General features: G+C 38.7%; 1 protein-coding gene across 1 annotated transcript in view; it reads right to left on the bottom strand.

The window, feature by feature from the left end:
• Positions 1 to 20,077, bottom strand: part of shank3a (SH3 and multiple ankyrin repeat domains 3a) — a 385,335-nt gene that overhangs the window by 41,237 nt on the left and 324,021 nt on the right. The window contains exon 15 of the mRNA XM_066724020.1: positions 4,472 to 4,547. Coding sequence (XP_066580117.1) covers positions 4,472 to 4,547 — 76 coding nt within the window. The remainder of the gene's footprint in view (positions 1 to 4,471; positions 4,548 to 20,077) is intronic.

Below are 20,077 nucleotides of genomic sequence, written 5' to 3'. Positions count from 1 at the left end.
AACATGTACCTGATTGACAACTCTCAGCAGTTGCTATATGTAAAAGTTAAATAATTCATGGGTGTCAAAAAAAAACAAAAAAACAATTGTCCTTACTATAACTGGTTTGTGTACAGTAGTTGTGGTATTTTTAGTTGACAACATCCTTACTCAAAACAATTCCCTCGTCCCTCCATGAATTGATAAACAAGAACCTCCCGAAACAGCAGTAGAGGACATATATGGTGAGCAAACAGGAAATGACATTCCACACAGCAGCTGTAACACAGATAAAGGCAAATAATGCACTTTTTTTATCAGTTGATGTAATGCTTCATTGTTTGAATGCTATAATCTCAGCTATATCTTTGTTCACCATAAAGTAGCCTCTACAATGACATTATCTGAAAGCATGTACTGTTCTGTGGACATTGAACATCTATCCTGTACCAAAGAACATCTGCACAAAGTACTTCCCACATTGTAGTGTGTATTAACATCCTCTAATCAGATGAAATAAAACACAAAATGTGACACAGAATATAAATCTAATATATATTTTTCTCTCACTTGGACAGACTTTTAGTTGCAGGTTATACTTTTTTCTAAATTGGCTATGATTTTTTTTGCAGTTTAATTGTATTTTAACATCGACTCCCTCTGCTGGTACCATGAGGCTATATTTTCAGATAGAATTGGTGCTTTTTGTAATTTACAATTTATCAAAATTGTATTTACTATAAATATACAATTAAGCATCTGCTTTGCTCATTGTTGTTGTTGTCCTGGATACGGTTTGGTTCCTTTAATGCTCTGAAAATGGAGTTGAGTTTGAGAAACCAGACGATGACTGGCAAAAGATCAATTAAAAATTGCACATGATGCACAATATCAGTATTTGTAAGGTAGTTTAATCAAATATTATAACACTTATTGTTAAATTGCTATATACTTTATTAAGTTTTGTTTTTGATTGTTTACTCCTATAAAGTACATGCGGCTATCTGAGAAAAATATTCACAACATACACTAAAACGTGAATACATGGCATCTTAGATCACAAATTCAGCAAACCCTTTCCCTTTGTATAAGACACTATGGGCATACCTTTGTGCAATTCAGGTCATTCAATTATACTGTGACAGAAGCCTGACCTGAATAATATACTTGTATGATTGTTATTACATTCCTCTTAGAAATCATTAAACAAAGTGCACACACAAAAAAACTTTAATCACTAATGTCTTTTATATTAATACTTCTACAAGTAACAAGCAAATATATACGTCGGCGCATGCGAACCCACGGTGCTCATTTGTGTAATTCCCTCTTTCACTTTTATACTATTCCTGTACTCTAAATGTAGGCTATGCATTAAGTTATTGTGCAGACATCACTTATATTTTATATATATGTGCAATATGCCAATACCCAAGGTTACACTAGTAATTCAGGCTGATGAATTATATATCTGTTACAGTCATGACGATTGGATAGGCACTGTCTGTACACAGATGGTTTGGCCTGGACACCTTTTCCATGGACGATGCAATAGCAAAACCTCAGTTCTGGCACATAAGCATAATCACGGATGTAGAATCCAGCTGATACAATGCCTTAGATGTATATAAAGCACATCATCTTCAACTGAGTGCAGTTGTAAGCGCCAAGCATTCCAGTAAGCCAAGGGATATCTATACACTTATGCTATTGAAAGCAATTTTGAGCATGGCTTCATCGACAAGCTTAAAATCCTTTTATTCTATTCCTCTGATCCCTCCAGTGGGACTACACAGAGATCTCAGGAGCTACTAGTGTCTTTACAGTGTGAAATCCATTCTCCCACCTGCGGAAAACAAAGCCATCTCTGCTGACCAAGCGAGAGATGCATGGATTCTGTGGGCCAGCAGGTGGCAGTAGAGCTACAGCTGAGGCCTGCCCTAGCTATTCTTTGTTTTCTCCTTCTGCTTCTAACAGCGCAGAACACTTTTGCAAAAGACAACAGGATCGGTCATCACAAGCAAACAGCTTGGTAGCCCAGGGCAACCAATTTCATCAGTGTGCTGCGGAGCTGGGCTTACAGAATCTGTTGCATGCTCATCCCAAGACTGGAGTTGAACGTTTTGATTTCTTCAACCAATTCTACACGAATGTTGTAGTTTTGGTAATAGATCCAGGCAAAGTAAGTGCCTGTGACTCTACTGGAAAAGCATTCAATTAAGAGTCCTGAATTTTTTTTTTTTTAAGTTTCTGCTCTGTTATATACAGTGGGGGGAAAAGTATTTGATCCCCTGCTGATTTTGTATGTTTGCCCACTGACAAAGAAATTATCAGTCTATAATTTTAATGGTAGGTGTATTTTAGCAGTGAGAGACAGAATAACAACACAAAAATCCAGAAAAATGCATTTAAACATTTTTATAAATTGATTTGCATGTTAATGAGGGAAATAAGTATTTGACCCCTTCGACTTAGTACTTGGTGGCAAAACCCTTGTTGGCAATCACAGAGGTCAGACGTTTCTTGTAGTTGGTCACCAGGTTTGCACACATCTCAGGAGGGATTTTGTCCCACTCCTCTTTGCAGATCCTCTCCAAGTCATTAAGGTTTCGAGGCTGACGTTTGGCAACTCGAACCTTCAGCTCCCTCCACAGATTTTCTATGGGATTAAGGTCTGGAGACTGGCTAGGCCACTCCAGGACCTTAATGTGCTTCTTCTTGAGCCACTCCTTTGTTGCCTTGGCTGTGTGTTTTGGGTCATTGTCATGCTGGAATACCCATCCACGACCCATTTTCAATGCCCTGGCTGAGGGAAGGAGGTTCTCACCCAAGATTTGACGGTACATGGCCCTGTCCATCGTCCCTTTGATGCGGTGCAGTTGTCCTGTCCCCTTAGCAGAAAAACACCCCCAAAGCATAATGTTTCCACCTCCATGTTTGACGGTGGGGATGGTGTTCTTGGGGTCATTACTCCTCCTCCAAACACGACGAGTTGAGTTGATGCCAAAGAGCTCGAGTTTGGTCTCATCTGAGACCACTTTCACCCAGTTCTCTTCTGAATCATTCAGATGTTCATTGGCAAACTTCAGACGGGCCTGTACACGTGCTTTCTTGAGCTGGGGGACCTTGCGGGCGCTGCAGGATTTCAGTCCTTCATGGCGTAGTGTGTTACCAATTGTTTTCTTGGTGACTATGGTCCCAGCTGCCTTGAGATCATTAACAAGATCCTCCCGTGTAGTTCTGGGCTGATTCCTCACCGTTCTCATGATCATTGAAACTCCACGAGGTGAGATCTTGCATGGAGCCCCAGACCGAGGGAGACTGACAGTTATTTTGTGTTTCTTCCATTTGCGAATAATCGTACCAACTGTTGTCACCTTCTCACCAAGCTGCTTGGCGATGGTCTTGTAGCCCATTCCAGCCTTGTGTAGGTCTACAATCTTGTCCCTGATATCCTTGGACAGCTCTTTGGTCTTGGCCATGGTGGAGAGTTTGGAATGTGATTGATTGATTGCTTCTGTGGACAGGTGTCTTTTATACAGGTAACGAGCTGAGATTAGGAGCACTCCCTTTAAGAGAGTGCTCCTAATCTCAGATCGTTACCTGTATAAAAGACACCTGGAAGCCAGAAATCTTGCTGATTGATAGGGGATCAAATACTTATTTCCCTCATTAACATGCAAACCAATTTATAACTTTTTTGAAATGCGTTTTTCTGGATTTTTATGCTGATATTCTGTCTCTCACTGTTAAAATACACCTACCATTAAAATTATAGACTGATCATTTCTTTATCAGTGGGAAAACGTACAAAATCAGCAGGGGATCAAATACTTTTTTCCCCTCACTGTAACAGGGAAAACAAACTTTGTGCTAGACCAACTTCAAACAAATACTTCCTCTATGTGCAAATCTGTTTTTACTTTAAACACAAATAAATCAATCAATCAACAACTAAATAAAAACAACAAGACCCAACCATTAGATGTAATGTACACAAGCTTTTCCAGCAAAAGGTCTCCTAAATAAAACTAAATAAAAATATCAATGTGTATGTGTGGGGGGTGTAAACTTGTGACTGTCACTCCATCTTACTGTGTTAGTATCTTTTAAAAATAAATATGCTTTTTCTTTTAATTTGCTTCTGATCTAGTTCTGATCTAATAATATAGTACAAATAGTAATTTGCTATCCAAAAATGAATTGAGGGCAATAGATTTTATGCATTCACTATAGGGCCCTGTGTGTTGTGAGATTTACCATATCAATTACTTGGACCGATCACGCAAAACACAGGGCTTTACTGTGTGTCACATGAGTGAACCTACTAATCCATTTGCCATCTTGGTATTTAATACAATTGCATAACAAAGGAGACTGCATTGGAATACAGAGGCACACCTGTCAAATGGAAAATCAGTTCAAATGTGAATGTTACAGCTGACAGAATTTCTTGACTGACAGACATCTTCTGACTCTACGGAGGACATACCTGTATGATGTAAAGTTATCATAGGAGCCAACTGTGTAGTGTCTGAAGAGCCTCTTTGTCCTGTCCTCCCGTGTTTCTGAAAACAAACAGAGACAACCACTAAATAAAGTCTGGCGAAATGTGACTTTCAAACTGCCACAGAGTGAGGCAAAGAAGCAGCTTCTTCCAGGCGCTGAGATATGAGGAACCAGACACGGTCTTTTCGAAATTCATTAACCCTCATGGCACCAGAGATTTGACGCTGCACTCTGCGGGGCCTTAGGGGAAACCAGCTTTGGTAATTACTGAGGTTGTTACATTTCTAATGCTTTCAAATTAGAAAATGAAAAAGAACATGTGAGGCTGATTTAATTAACCCTGGCAATCTGCGTGCATGGGAATCCATTTTGATGAGTGACCCAGAGCACTACTTGGTTCAAGCCTATAATAATTTAGCCATATTAGTAGATGACCTAGCTTTCGTTCTTTCTTTCCTGACAGCTGTCATGCACACATTAAGTCTTCCTTCCATGCACAGTTTGAATGTACTGACATTCATCAGTTCAGACCAGGTTTGCTCCAGCTGAGGCCTGGCAACTTCACAATCTGTATACCTCTCTGAACTCAAAAGTTTTGCTCGATCAATGTGTCCCTTTAAACGATACTGTCTACAATGAATTTGATGTTTTATTCTTTCCCATTGGACAAGCAGTTAGTTATAGGATTGCTCCTGCCCACATGACTAGACACAGTACCACAAAATTAACTAAATAGAAACATCTTTATTCATTAATTTCTAATGATACCAGAGTAAGGAAAGGTAATGTATGACGTATATTCATCAATAAGTTCTGTAAAACCGAAAAGGATCCTTGGTTGTAGGCTGGTTAGGTATGTTCAAGGTACATAACTCAAATGTAACAATTATTTTCTGTAATACCTCTTGTTTTGAGACATTTATTTATCTTTAATTAGAGGATTAATACATTTGGAATTTGGAGGGCACAAGAAAAAAGATATTGAAAAACCCTTTGCAGAAAAAAAGACTTAATAAACTTTAATACATGTGAACAGGTTTAACCATTAGCTAAACTGGAGAAGAAAAAAGGAAAGGGAGACTGCAAATGATTAGAGGAATATTAGTACAATTCACAGTATCAAGCACAATTTCTTTAATAAAAGAGCAGGATGTATATATTAATTTTTTAAGAAAGAAAAACAGAGCAACTTAAAAGGTATAGTATTGGCCATCCTGCATTAACAGAGAATATCTGAAAGTACTGCTCCATAAGACTCTGAAATTTAGATACAACTTACAATATAAATAAATATTATCACTAGCAGTGCTTGAGCTAGTAATGCTTAAAAAACACTAATAGCCACTATGAAGGCATTTTTACATATACAGTGAGGGAATAAAGTATTTGATCCCCTGCTGATTTTGTACGTTTTCCCACTGATAAAGAAATGATCAGTCTATAATTTTAATGGTAGGTGTATTTTAACAGTGAGAGACAGAATAACAGCAAAAAAATCCAGAAAAACGCATTTCAAAAAAGTTATAAATTGGTTTGCATGTTAATGAGCGAAATAAGTATTTGATCCCCTATCAATCAGCAAGATTTCTGGCTCCCAGGTGTCTTTTATACAGGTAACGTTCTGAGATTAGGAGCACTCTCTTAAAGGGAGTGCTCCTAATCTCAGCTCGTTACCTGTATAAAAGACACCTGTCCACAGAAGCAATCAATCAATCACATTCCAAACTCTCCACCATGGCCAAGACCAAAGAGCTGTCCAAGGATGTCAGGGACAAGATTGTAGACCTACACAAGGCTGGAATGGGCTACAAGACCATCGCCAAGCAGCTTGGTGAGAAGGTGACAACAGTTGGTGCAATTATTCGCAAATGGAAGAAACACAAAATAACTGTCAGTCTCCCTCGGTCTGGGGCTCCATGCAAGATCTCACCTCGTGGAGTTTCAATGATCATGAGAACGGTGAGGAATCAGCCCAGAACTACACGGGAGGATCTTGTTAATGATCTCAAGGCAGCTGGGACCATAGTCACCAAGAAAACAATTGGTAACACACTACGCCGTGAAGGACTGAAATCCTGCAGCGCCCGCAAGGTCCCCCTGCTCAAGAAAGCACGTGTACAGGCCCGTCTGAAGTTTGCCAATGAACATCTGAATGATTCAGAGGAGAACTGGGTGAAAGTGTTGTGGTCAGATGAGACCAAACTCGAGCTCTTTGGCATCAACTCAACTCGCCGTGTTTGGAGGAGGAGGAATGACCCTAAGAACACCATCCTCACCGTCAAACATGGAGGTGGAAACATTATGCTTTGGGGGTTTTTTCTGCTAAGGGGACAGGACAACTGCACCGCATCAAAGGGACGATGGACGGGGCCATGTACCGTCAAATCTTGGGTGAGAACCTCCTTCCCTCAGCCAGGGCATTGAAAATGGATGGGTATTCCAGCATGACAATGACCCAAAACACACAGCCAAGGCAACAAAAGAGTGGCTCAAGAAGAAGCACATTAAGGTCCTGGAGTGGCCTAGCCAGTCTCCAGACCTTAATCCCATAGAAAATCTGTGGAGGGAGCTGAAGGTTCGTGTTGCCAAACGTCAGCCTCGAAACCTTAATGACTTGGAGAGGATCTGCAACGAGGAGTGGGACAAAATCCCTCCTGAGATGTGTGCAAACCTGGTGACCAACTACAAGAAACGTCTGACCTCTGTGATTGCCAACAAGGGTTTTGCCACCAAGTACTAAGTCGAAGAGGTCAAATACTTATTTCCCTCATTAACATGCAAATCAATGTATAACTTTTGTGAAATGTGTTTTTCTGGATTTTCTTATTGTTATTCTGTCTCTCACTGTTAAAATACACCTACCATTAAAATTATAGACTGATCATTTCTGTCAGTGGTGAAACGTACAAAATCAGCAGGGGATCAAATACTTCTTTCCCTCACTGTACATGTATGTTTTTCTAGTAAAGGTCTTATGAAACCACTGTTCACTAATACAGAGTTTTGCAGCCCCTAATCTGAAGGGAAGACCATTAGCACCTCTTTGAATAAATTATTACAGCGCTCTCTTCAAAACGTACAGTTGTTCGGCCACTTTACTGATGCACAAACTATAAATGTTCCTGAAAGGCCTCTCTTGAGTTCATAAACATAATGCCATAAATAAAATAAAACTAAATAAAATAACATTTGAAGTAAGAAATAACAACCAGACAATTCTGAACTGAACTTTTTGTTTTTAATATTATTTTCACGTTTTTTTTTTAAACTATGCAGCACATTTTCTTTCAAGTGTCAAAACGAGAACATTTGTGTGAATACAAAAATAAAAGTAGCTGAGCCTGATTGGGAAAACAAAGATGAGATAAGAACAATTCTTGCATTTCAGTGCATGTCTTATATTCATCTAGGTATCTGAAACCCTCCCCTGTAGTCTTAAAAGACACGTTTGCTGACTACACATACTGTCAGAAGAAAAAGGCTTTAATTGGACTTCGTGGGCCTCGGTTTGCAACACCCACACATCATTAGAGGCAGTGGACCTCCCCACCTGTAAAAGTTTAGTTGCTTGTTATTCACTTCCACATTTTGCCAGAGTGTCCAAACCAGCACACCGTGGTGGTTCGCTGCACAAGTAACACAGAAAATGTCTGGAGGGGACAACAGAGATCTTTGGCTTTCATAGCCCATGTGACCTGGACGAGCTCTAGTGTCTAATGATGCATTACTGTTTACCCATCAAAATGCTTAAAAATGTTCACGATCTTTACAAATTCGCACTGAAAGTCTAAAGGCATAACAGACATTCTCAAGGGTCCTCTTCAGTGAGGAGTTCTATAGTGGGAAATAAACCCTTCATTGCATCTCTACTTTGAAAAGAACGGTTGCAAAAGAAACTTAGATATTAAAACTGTTTCAACCAGTGCTATAGGATGTACAACATCTTATTGGCAATGTTTTCTGTCTTTGGCCATACACACACACACACATACACACTCATACATAAAGGTGTGAGGGGAACCAGAACTGTATTCAAAATAATAAAGTTTAAATAATAATTATAATAAAGTTTAAAAAGTCTGTTACAGTGACTGATACCCTAGTTTCCAGAATTCAACAGCAGTTGTATGAATGCTGAAACCCCAGCTGGGTTTTTGTCATCTTTGAAAAATAGTGACTGGAAGCGATACATTCTCTCTAATATCAAATTGCTATTTCTTCTCTGAGAGAAATTCAATTTGGTACAATGTTATCAGAAGCAACTCAAAATGTTCAATTGTAAAATCAAATATTTAATCTCAGAGACTAGTTCTAATTTAGTGACTGCATCTTGTAAATCAATATCTAAAGATCTCAGTGCATTTACTTTTGCTCTTTGTTAGATGGCTGCAGAGTAAAATGTATAGCTATTTAATCATATCCTCTTGCTGTACAAGGAACAAGGACTATATTACCAACATAGAGAGCACCGAATCTGAAATTCATTTCCGATCTCTTCACAGGCCAGTTTGTACTGCAATTTATAAACTGCTACTAATGTAAGAAATCTATAATAAGAACTGTGGGCATATAACAATTTACACTCTCAGCTCAACTCATTCCAGTCTTGCAAGGTGGTCCATAAAACAACATCCTCCCAAAACCCATTGCTCATATGAAACCATAAGTAACCACCATAGTATACTTGGAAAGAAGGACTTATCTTCTTATATTTATGAATGTTTAAGGGCCAGTTTGGTTAGGACAGAGTTTGCACCAATCAGTTAAGGCCCAGAGGTGATCTCCAATTAAAATGTGTACGTCACCTACTTTACATTCATTCAGTGCAGCTTCCGTTTCTTCTGCCTCCTACCCCAAGTGGAATCCCTGAGGAACAAAGCTCTTAGAAGAAGCGCCTGGTTTTAACGAACTATATGAGGAGAGAACAGGCAGGTGGTCAAGAAGGGCAAAGCAGAGGCTTGCCGGACAGGTTGATATGCGTCAGCGAATTCGCAGGTACCGTCCTCCGTGGGATGAACTGCACAGTAATCTAAGAGGCTGACTAATCTGCTCCTCTTTAATGAATCTCTTGTCAACACACATTGATTTTAATGGACGCAGAGGGACGGGAGCACTCTGCATGCTCTCCTGAGCAGGAATTAAAAATGCATCGTGTCCTTTGGCTTAACCCTTTCCACGCCAACAATGTCACAGGATTGCGCTCTGTGGACAAAGTCTGTTGTAGCTAAATAACCTGCTGAAATACTTAAAGATCATTATGCTTTCTCCCCACCACAGAAAACATTATAGATGAACCTCAAATAGCAACAATTTTTACTTTCTTTATAAACAATTTGGAAGTGGAAGTGATTCTACTCTGAACAGGGAAGGAGTTAAAACCACAAACATTAAACATAACTTTGCTTTCCCTTTATTTTAATAATAAACGGTGGGCTGCAGAAGCCTTGACAATCATTTTCAGGTGTTTTGCATTAGGAGAATAAGAGCTTAATAATAATAAAGACCACAGCTGTTTCTACCTGAAATGTGGGCATGGTATTTGTGGGCATCATTAGCCAAACATCAATGTTCTACCAATTTGGTTTATACATAATCGGTACAATTATGATATTGAAAATAAATCCAATGGGCTATGAAATATTATGCAAATAACAAAAGGTATTGTACGTCGCAGATAAGATGTAAATATTTTATTTAAATCAACCATCTTACATCTTTCTAGGGTAGATATACCAACAGAAGCCCAATGCCAAAGGTTGATGCTTGTGTATGTTTAAACTCTGAATAAAGCAAAGATGGAAAAAAGTTTTAATAATATAAATAGCAGAGTGTCAGCCAGAGATTAAAGACATTTGAAAGAGCTTAAGATGGAAAGATGTGAGAACTGGATGGATTACTGATTTACAGAAGGTATAAAGTAGGTCACTTACACAATAGTTTTCTTACTTTTTTTAATCTCTGAATTCTGCTGAAGTGCCCTCAAAAGTGGAACATCTCTAATCTGACCCTCCTGTCAAACACCTGGGATATTGCAGCATTATAGTACAATTTGGTTGGTTTGTACAGTTTGGTATTGCTTTAGTTCAAGTGGCATGTATTCATTGCCAGCAATTAGATAATAAATACATGAATATTTGTATTAATTTAATTAATTTGTATTAATATACAGTAATGCATGTTTATAAACAAATATATTTTGCTGCTACTTGTTAGTGCATACGAGCGTTGACTAGTTACTAGAAACTGTTAATAAACATGTAATTAATAGTTTGACATATTTTAATGCAACTCTTGTATGATATTGTTAACAAATAAGGAACTAGAACACACTACTGCTTATATTCAAGTATCTATAATAATGTTATTAACTATTACATTTCTTAGCAGACACCCTTAACCAGCGACTTACAGCTGCTACATTAATTACAATTATAATTACAATTATATATTTATACAGCTGTGTTTTTACTGGAGCAATGCTGGTACAGTATCTTGCTCAAGGGTACAACAGCAGTGTCCTCCCACCTGGGATTGAACCCACAATCCTCCACTCCAGAGCCCTGCAGTTCCCTACTTTTGTTTTGTGTTTGGTATTTTAATGTGTCACCTTGTAAGTAGTACAAAAAGATTCCTAGCTGCTAGTTTTGTGTGACAGATGGGAAATAAAGTGACTAAGAATGCCATTATCTTTTTAACACAGGATTCAGAAACTGCTGATGGAAATGAACTATTGTCTGATTTGTTATGAACTTCACACAACCACTTGACTGTAGACAGGCTGGTAGGATGTCGTGAGAGAATCGTAAACAATCGCAAACAAAAGTGATACCCATATTCTTCCAAAAGTAAAATCTGTACGCATTGTGTGAAGCAAGACGTAATTAATTGGCCAGTCTCTGCAGTTTATTTCAATTGGCAGAGCTGGCTTGCATCAGGGATTGAATCTATTCTTCCCCATCTGGAATCATTCCTCGGATTGCCCAGCCAATCTCCCTCGCCTTCCCAGCTCGCCTCTCCCACCCACACACAGTTTAAATGCGCTTCTCTCTCAGGCACCTGGTTTAATTGGTTAAATTAAAAAATCAAAGACATCAAAGGAAGGGTCCCGCCGATCCCCAACAAGCCAATTATGCCGTTGAAAGTTAACTCCCAGCTCTGACAACATGCGTGTGCTTAGTGACAGTGCAGGCCTGCGCACGCTCAGGTCAGTGTGGTGGTGAATCATTAAGTGCATGATCAAAATGCTCAGGCATAACGGGTGAAATATGATTTTATTTTACCAATTCTGTGTGCTGCTAGATTGCTTTTAGATTTGAAATTAAGGTGACAGCAGTACTCGGCCTTTTGTGCACTCAAAAACAGGGTCAAGTGAACGTATTACACTCAGCGGCACATTAACGCACCCAGTGCAACAAGATCTCCCTCTCACCCGTTCTCCCCTAACTAATAGTTTAACCAGAAATAGAAAATATGTGTCATTTTGTAGATTTATTGATGCAATAAGTCTTTCTTTTCCTCTGCTCCTTTCAGTTTGATTTTTTTGCCAATTTTTTTACTTTTCCCCCTTCCTTTTATGAAGAGAGAAAAATCATCCGTACATCCCCCTGATGTCATGTCTTCCTTAGCAATGATCGCTTTTGATCCTCATGATCACAACAGTGTAATTAAATGCTTTGTTTTTTAAAGAAGCCTGTCTGGAGACACAGCTGGATTTCCTCCTGTACAGGCACTGGGTTTATCTGACAGATGCATTTCAGTGTCTATAGCCCTGTGAAACTCCGGGGTGAATCTGAATGGCTGACTAACATTGTTCTCAGCCTGAAACTGCCAAATGTCAATCAAGTCACAGAAATAAAACTGATTTAAACAATAAGCAAGTAATTACCATTTCAGCTTGACTTATTATACAACTAAATAGTATTTCATGAACTAATCAATATTAACATTAACCTCTCCATTTTCTTATTAGAATTAGGATAATGTGCAGTTTGTTTGCTTCTTCATTTTGAGGAGCTCAGCTCACAATGATTAAGGATGATATAGTCTCCGATGTCTGAAGCAGTCTAACATTATAATAGTCTATGTGAGAGGTCTGTGTTACATCGCTCTCAGCAGGCGTTGAGCTCTTAGCGCTGTCAATCACAGACGATTCAATTCCACTGTTGCGTGCTATGAGTGCTTTATTCCTGTCCCGTCTCTCTGTGCTGTCTTCATGGGCAGCCAATCTGAAGTGTGCAGTGTCACATCTTCCACATCGCATGCATTAACAAACCTGATGAATGCCAACACGACCAAGAAATCTTTTCAACGTTTAAAATCCTGGAATTATTTATTAATTCACAGACTAGTTCTGACGTTGCCCCACTCTCGAATTCTTAATTTAAATTGGAGGTCCAGAATGCGATAACTAAACTCCACATCATCTTGATATTATCGTGGACATCAAGTAGTTAATATTGATTATTTTTTGGAAATACTGTTTAGCATTTCATTAATAAGGGATAATAATGGTAATTCCATATTGACCCAAGCTGTTATACATGTAATCTTTTTGTGCATTGAGAAATCTTTTGCTGATTTCATTTTAATTTAGACCTTATCAGCCCGATTGTGTTTGTGAACTCGCATGAACTTGAATTGTTTTGGCCTGCTTGTCCCCTGTCCCAGTTTCTATCTATGTGACACTGTTAGGAAACATTACGACAGCAAATTAAAGCACCCCATCTCGCTACACCCTCAGTGCCCTGTGCAGACTGTTTATGCTGCTGATGAATAGGTGGTGTGCTGGGGGTGTTCTGCACTTGGTAAAGTCTGATAGCACAGTCAAATAAAGAAAGGCGCAAGATGTTAGGCAGCACTGTCAAAAACGAATCCACCCCTTAGTCACAAGCTTTGTATGAGAGAAGGTCATTGTTATTATAAAGACATCGCTTGAGTTGTGGGAGACGTTTGCCAAGGCAAATATGGAGATCTAATTGCTGTGTCTGACAAAAGCACTACTCTGCTATTTCACTATCCTGTGACTGATCCGACTGAATGAACGGCTGATCGGTGTTTCTGATGTGATTGCAAGAAAAACTGCACATTTGTCTTGTTTTAAAAACTTAAACAGCGACTGCAACATAATTGCATCTGACAAAAAAGGTAAAAATATTTATATTATTTTTGTGAAGTGCTTTCAGTTTCTCTTCTGATGACGACAAACACCGATCAGCGGTTTGTTAAATCTGGTCAGTCGCAAAATATTAAAACAGCTGATCAGACTATCTTGCTTGTCAGACACAGGAATTACACTTTGATTATCAGTCTTCACAAATGTGTAATAATTTACACATTAACTTACATTGATATTTATCACCCCATCCTCTCTCAAAGTGTCCCAGAGATTACTGGCATCCTATCATTACAGATAGGTTGACACAGAGCTTCAGAAATAATTTAATCTGACTAATACTTTTTACAAGATCTGTATAAATATAACAGCAATTATTATTATTGAAAACAAAATGTTTAAAATGTTTGACGATCTAAAGGAACTTGAAAAAATGTTGATTATTAATCAAGTTAAATAACAAACATCGCTGTTTCAGAATAGCAAATTATTATGCATCAGTTCAGTTTGAGTTAATTAATATCCGTATCCTAGCGGGCACTCAATTAGAGGTTCATCTTGTTTGTGACCAAATGCTTTCTGATTGCTCCACTTAAAGAATCCAAAAGCACATACCCCAACACAACAGCTGCGGAAACGCTCAAAGAGAAAGCAATTACCAATATTTTCTTTGAAATAATCACATTTAAGGAAACCAAATTAGTATTTTATGGGGAGAACCAGCCTGGAAAGTCCCCTGAAAAACAATTATAAGATGTCCAAGACTCTTGAAACTGTTTGACAAATACAATCTGTGCCAAGCAATTATCTCCTAGCTGCTTGGTAAATATGATGTCAGGGCTACCTTATTTACACAGCTGTCAGGCACAAATCCTGCAACCAGCTTCAGCTAATGAGATAGATGGCTATACTTCAACAAAGCACCGATAAAAAAAGTGGAAGTTCAATGCCGGTAAATTAATTTATATTTCAAGAATAATTTGGGCAAAGCCTTTATTAAATATTTTAATACACTTGCATCATATCGGCCAATAAATTAATAAAGCACCTCTGTACACCCGTGATCCTTGTAAGTCACACCACTGATTAGACCATCATTGTGGTGTATTTAAGCAGTCCATCATCCAACACCTTGCAGCCAGGAGATTTGCTCAGCTACGTACATAGCTCTCAATCTCTACCTTTGAAGGTGTGTTTTATACAGTGAGGGAAAAAAGTATTTGATCCCCTGCTGATCAGTCTATAATTTTAATGGTAGGTGTATTTTAACAGTGAGAGACAGAATAACAACAAACAAATCCAGAAAAATGCATTTAAAAAAAGTTATAAATTGATTTGCATGTTAATGAGGGAAATAAGTATTTGATCCCCTATCAATCAGCAAGATTTCTGGCTCCCAGGTGTCTTTTATACAGATAACGAGCTGAGATTAGGAGCACTCTCTTAAAGGGAGTGCTCCTAATCTCAGCTCGTTACCTGTATAAAAGACACCTGTCCACAGAAGCAATCAATCAATCAGATTCCAAACTCTCCACCATGGCCAAGACCAAAGAGCTGTCCAAGGATGTCAGGGACAAGATTGTAGACCTACACAAGGCTGGAATGGGCTACAAGACCATCGCCAAGCAGCTTGGTGAGAAGGTGACAACAGCTGGTGCGATTATTCGCAAATGGAAGAAACACAAAATAACTGTCAGTCTCCCTCGGTCTGGGGCTCCATGCAAGATCTCACCTCGTGGAGTTTCAATGATCATGAGAACGGTGAGGAATCAGCCCAGAACTACACGGGAGGATCTTGTTAATGATCTCAAGGCAGCTGGGACCATAGTCACCAAGAAAACAATTGGTAACACACTACGCCATGAAGGACTGAAATCCTGCAGCGCCCGCAAGGTCCCCCTGCTCAAGAAAGCACATGTACAGGCCCGTCTGAAGTTTGCCAATGAACATCTGAATGATTCAGAGGAGAACTGGGTGAAAGTGTTGTGGTCAGATGAGACCAAACTCGAGCTCTTTGGCATCAACTCAACTCGCCGTGTTTGGAGGAGGAGGAATGACCCCAAGAACACCATCCTCACCGTCAAACATGGAGGTGGAAACATTATGCTTTGGGGGTGTTTTTCTGCTAAGGGGACAGGACAACTGCACCGCATCAAAGGGACGATGGACGGGGCCTTGTACCGTCAAATCTTGGGTGAGAACCTCCTTCCCTCAGCCAGGGCATTGAAAATGGGTTGTGGATGGGTATTCCAGCATGACAATGACCCAAAACACACAGCCAAGGCAACAAAGGAGTGGCTCAAGAAGAAGCACATTAAGGTCCTGGAGTGGCCTAGCCAGTCTCCAGACCTTAATCCCATAGAAAATCTGTGGAGGGAGCTGAAGGTTCGAGTTGCCAAACGTCAGCCTCGAAACCTTAATGACTTGGAGAGGATCTGCAAAGAGGAGTGGGACAAAATCCCTCCTGAGATGTGTGCAAACCTGGTGGCCAACTACAAGAAACGTCTGACCTCTGTGATTGCCAACAAGGGTTTTGCCACCAAGTACTAAGTCGAAGGGGTCAAATACTTATTTCCCTCATTAACATGCAAATCAAATTATAACTTTTTTGAAATGCGTTTTTCTGGATTTTTTTGTTGTTATTCTGTCTCTCACTGTTAAAATACACCTACCATTAAAATTATAGACTGATCATGTCTTTGTCAGTGGGCAAACGTTCAAAATCAGCAGGGGATCAAATACTTCTTTCCCTCACTGTATGATGATTTTTGATTCCCTTTCTATAGTGAAGTGCACATAGAATATTGGATCTTCATAGGTTTAGCCCAAGGGTACATTTTAACAGCACTATATTTGTAAGGAAGGGAGATGTATATAGGTTAACCTTAATCTGGCTGTTTAGAACTCACCTGTATATTCAATAAATGAAATCTGGAAAGTTTCCCCAATTTCTTTTTAACTAATTTTGCATTATACATTGTGATGTGTCGATTTCTTGTTGTTATTGTGATTTATACATAAGGTAACAGTTTGATATGTGCCTATTCAATAAAGTTTTGTCATTTTCTTAAAAAAACAAACATTTTATGAACCAGTGATTCATTTTATTTACCTGGCAGTTCAGTGATTCCATTCCCTCAGGTTTGAGTGGGAATGCAAGTGTGACGAAAAAAACACTGAGTTTGTAATGCCATCATCAGAGGCTTTTCAAATGATTTAACATAGAATTTGAGGCTTAAACGTCTACATATTCCAACTGTCCCCTGATTTTAAAGCTGTTTATATTGGAAATGTATTTTGCAGCTCTAAGTTGAGGGCCCATCAGTGCCACCAAAGGCAAAGCTTTGCTCCTGTTTTAAACCTGCCATGAGAAGTGGATTATTAGCAATTGGGAAAAGCATTACAGTGATTCCGTTATGGAGTGGCACCCATCCATTAATTTACATTACAAGAGCAGTCAGGGTCGACCCCAGGAGGGTTGTAAACGTCTTGTAGATAGAACAGGAGTTTAATGATATTCTTTACATTTACAAGTGAGGAAATTACTGCTTGGAAAGGTGATCCCTGATTTGCAAACTGCAGATATAGGCTATATTTTTCCACTTAGAAAACAGACAGAAATGTATTCTGAACAGCTGGACTTATTATCTTAGAAATAAACAAACTGAAATGCACCTGGGTCTCAAACCAGGACTACTTATTGCCTATTTTTTTCTTATTTATCCACTTCTTTGGATATCTTAAGTTTCTCAGTTAGAAATTCAGTTTTAAGTATATAACTGCTATGGCATGAGTGCGGTTGTGATGCTGTTTTTTTAACGGTCTACAATCTGGGATCATGTTATAACCTTTGAGTGATCAAAAGCATTGGTGTTATATTGCGTGTCACTAGAAGATGAGAAATTCTTCAAACCTTCAAAAATTATAAAACAACATACAAGTAAACAAATTACATAAGACACCTAATTAAAAACGATTGAGGTAAAAGAATGGAAAATAATGAGTACATTTGGACAATTTAGATTAAACCACTTAAAACCTGGAAAAACACACCAAAAACAAGGATATTAAATTAATTACAGGATACACACAAAATTAGACTGCTACAAAAATCCAACAACCAGGCCAATTAAATCCCAAAATATAACTACAGGTATAATATAAGAAACAAAATGACTAAGACAAACAAAGTAAGGCCTAAATGAAATCAAGTCTTCCACCCATGTGTTAATCACAGATTACAAACCCAGGCAACACTTTCAATATCAGAATTTGCTCCTGGCATGTAAGTATTGATTTAATCCAGTCCTAAGTCTCTTAAACATTTTATAGAAAAACTGCTTGTAAAGTACATATTTATGAATTAATTACGATGTAGGTAAGGTCCAGCAATAGACCAAATTCCATGTTTTTGCCTAATTCCTCTCTTCGGAAGGACTAGAGACCAGTGTACAGATTTTCAAGTATGTGCAATACTGCCCCTCAAGTATGAGACCAAACGCACTCTTGTAGCATAGATCAGTGTCTCGCGGAAGTGCAATGACTTTGATCACAACTAACTCCAGGCGTGAATCAATCTCGTATCTTTGCAACGAAGAACTTTGCATTTCATTGCCAATCCAATGTGAAGCCAGATAGCCCCCACCAGAATTTTCTAATTCCAGTATTTTGGATCTCAATCATGGTCCTAAATGCGTCAATTAAATTACTCATTTACATTTTAATGAATAACACGTTTAAAAGTCTGTTGAAATGTATTCATTAAAGGATTGTAGTTCCTACTCGTATTAACAACCTTCCTGCATGACAGCCAGTGTCCTGTGGGGGTCCATTATAATATCCCCTTACATGCTCCTCTTGGCATCCTTTTCTTGTTCCTGATGTTCAAGTAACATCAATCGTGTATCAGATTCCTGTGTATGAGAACAGTGTCAGGTTTGTGTTTCCCCCACACTTCGACGGATGAAGTGTTTGCAGGGAGATACTTAAAAAAAAACAAGAATGATGAATTCACGCAAGCCAAACGTGAGGAGGAATTCTTTCACAATTGCACCACAGAATATAGCCAGGACATCCTGTTTAAAAGCTGTAACTGTTCCAAAAAGGGTTAAAAGGTTATAACACAACAGCTGGACAAGATATGCTGTGTACAAAGTAAGTTTGTCATCGAATATAAACATAGGGACACATGGGAACTGCATTTTTAGTTGTCTGAGGGTTGTTCCATTTACAACCCTCAAACCAAACCAACATCTAACACAATAGCACAAGAGGTACACAGACTGAGATGCTGATATTGAGATTAAACTGAGAGATGCAAGCACTTGTTCCTGAGCTGCAGAAGCAGATGTACTAGAAGCTGTAGATGTAAGATATAGGTCAGTACAAAACTTGACCATCTCTGAAAGCACTTCTGAGAAAAGGACTTCAGTTTGAGCTGACTACATCATAAATAATCAATGAAAACACCAGGATTGAAACTGTGGAAAAGATGCATGAAGCTGGCAGATGATTTTTGGAAGAAAAGAGCTTAGAAACAGGGTAAATATGAGCAAAGGGATTTCCTTATACTTTTCAGATAAACCATTATAAATGCACATTGGAATGCTTACACAGGCACTACAAGAAGTTTTAAATTAAAAAAAATGCAAATGCTGAAGGTGTAATAGATTTTGCTTCTTGTTTAATTGATCTCTTTTGTTAACCTGCCTCATTGACCTTCTGTTAACCTTGTGTTAAAGCTCCAATACGTACACTTCCCTGCACATACAAAGGGCATCATTCAGGAAACTGCATCTACACAATTTGCTTGATTAAAACAGTTACTGTATTTACACAGACTGTGTGGAGTAACAACATTACCACTAGCGGTATGCAACACAGCATGTGTAAGAAAAAAAACAAGAAAAAAAAAACACCCATCTCATTGCAGTCATTTACATATAATGAACAATGTTAATGCTTGGAAATGAGGCTGCCTAATACCACTTATGAGTTGTTTAATCTGCACATGGCTTTCCCTAAGGGGTGGTCATTTCACAGCACGTCTTCTGTGTAACAAATTGCAAATTGCGAAAAGCAGGTGAGCTACGGACAACAGCCCAGTGTAAGCATGGCAAGGAGAGTAGGAGAGGAGCAAAGTATGGCAATGGGAAGATTCAGGGCGATCTGAGGGAGAAGGTCACGAGATATAGGTTGTGTTTGGATGCCTCACTGGTCTTATATCAGAGGTGTTATAAGTGGATTGTATTGTTGATAGATTTCTATGGCTTCAAGATGAAAAATAAAGAACAACTATATCAACAAGGATATAGATTGCATCTGAATAAAAACAATCTAAAGTAAAAAAAACACAACAAAATACATATGCCTCCATTGTTTGAATTCAAGAACATGATCTCTCATTAAAAATTGGAAACCATCTCAGTTATGTGTGTGTGTGTGTGCATACGTATGAACAAGGTAAGTTTCGTTTAG

The sequence above is a fragment of the Amia ocellicauda genome, chromosome 15 (genome assembly GCF_036373705.1).
Source record: "Amia ocellicauda isolate fAmiCal2 chromosome 15, fAmiCal2.hap1, whole genome shotgun sequence".
In the NCBI taxonomy this organism is placed as follows: Eukaryota; Metazoa; Chordata; class Actinopteri; order Amiiformes; family Amiidae; genus Amia; species Amia ocellicauda.
The sequence above is the reverse complement of the archived record's forward strand: the minus strand, read 5'-3'. Positions and strand labels throughout refer to the sequence as shown.